Source organism: Perkinsus marinus, assembly GCF_000006405.1.
Source record: "Perkinsus marinus ATCC 50983 genomic scaffold scf_1104296970094, whole genome shotgun sequence".
NCBI lineage: Eukaryota > Perkinsozoa > Perkinsida > Perkinsidae > Perkinsus > Perkinsus marinus.
This window is the reverse complement of record NW_003202570.1, coordinates 177,368-178,413: the sequence shown is the minus strand read 5'-3', so window position 1 is coordinate 178,413 and position 1,046 is coordinate 177,368. Positions and strand designations below refer to the sequence as shown.

Sequence of the window (1,046 nt, the reverse complement as noted above, 5' to 3'; positions counted from 1 at the left end):
AAAGTAAAACTACTATCACCAACTACACATCAGATCAATGTGAGAAACGAAATAATAGGGCATTCAATGCACCTTATCAAGATGCACACTTACATAGTATAGAATCATAGACGGAAAAACAACAAGACGGATCGCACAGCGACTCCTCAGCAGCACTAGCCTTGGAGACTCTGCCAACAGTTTTGACGAGAGCTACATCCATTGCCTCGACGAAATTCGGCGGAAAACTGGTATGAGCTCTTATCAACCAGTACAGCAGACAAAAAACAACAACACCAAGTTGGCGACGGCTTTCTCCATTATACATAGTGCCTCTCGAACTCCTCAGCCGCCTCCTTATCAAGCTTAATAGCGAGGTCGCCAACAAGCATCAAATCTTCCACAGGGGCCTTGAAAATGATGTCCTCCAACCACGTGGGCTGACCTTCCTCAGGCCCCACTATGTGCTCTCCTTTCTTAACAAGCGGGGTATTACTCACTACTTCAACGCCTTCCATACAATTCCATTGTTCAATGAACGACAAATCCGATACCACACCAGACTTAACAGCATTGATTGTTGAGCATGCGATAGCATAACGCTTCTCCCATGGGAGCTCAACCGGTGCACTAGGAATCCCAACAGACAACAGTAGTGCTTCATCAACCAAGTCCACACCATTAGCAATCTTGTTCATAATGTAAATAGGCCCACCTCCCAACCTAGCGTTCACTTCGATGAGCCTTGCACCTCGACGACCAGTGTACTTGCCTTCAACATGAAAAACACCATCAGTGAAACCCATAGCACGTACGGAATCAACCGCCATTTTCTCCAGACTTTCAACCTGATCTTTCGGAAGCATACTGGGCATGACATCCCACGTCTCCATGAAGTAAGGCTCAACAGTAGGACCGTTGTCATGCACTGCTGCATACACACACTTATCACCACACATTATCATATCAACATCAACTTCAGCACCGTCGAGATACTCCTCGAGCATAAAATCACCAAAGTGAACCCTAGGACCATCAGAAGCGCAGTTACCACTGAATTCGCCATC

At 46.3% G+C, this 1,046-nt stretch overlaps 1 protein-coding gene across 1 annotated transcript in view; it reads right to left on the bottom strand.

Moving 5' to 3' along the window:
• Positions 1–299: 299 nt before the first annotated feature.
• The window catches only part of Pmar_PMAR018393 (hypothetical protein), a gene marked incomplete at both ends in the record, with an annotated part of 876 nt that continues 129 nt past the window's right edge, over positions 300–1,046 (bottom strand). Inside the window, one exon of the mRNA XM_002767745.1 lies at positions 300–1,046. Within this exon, the coding sequence (XP_002767791.1) occupies positions 300–1,046 (747 nt within the window).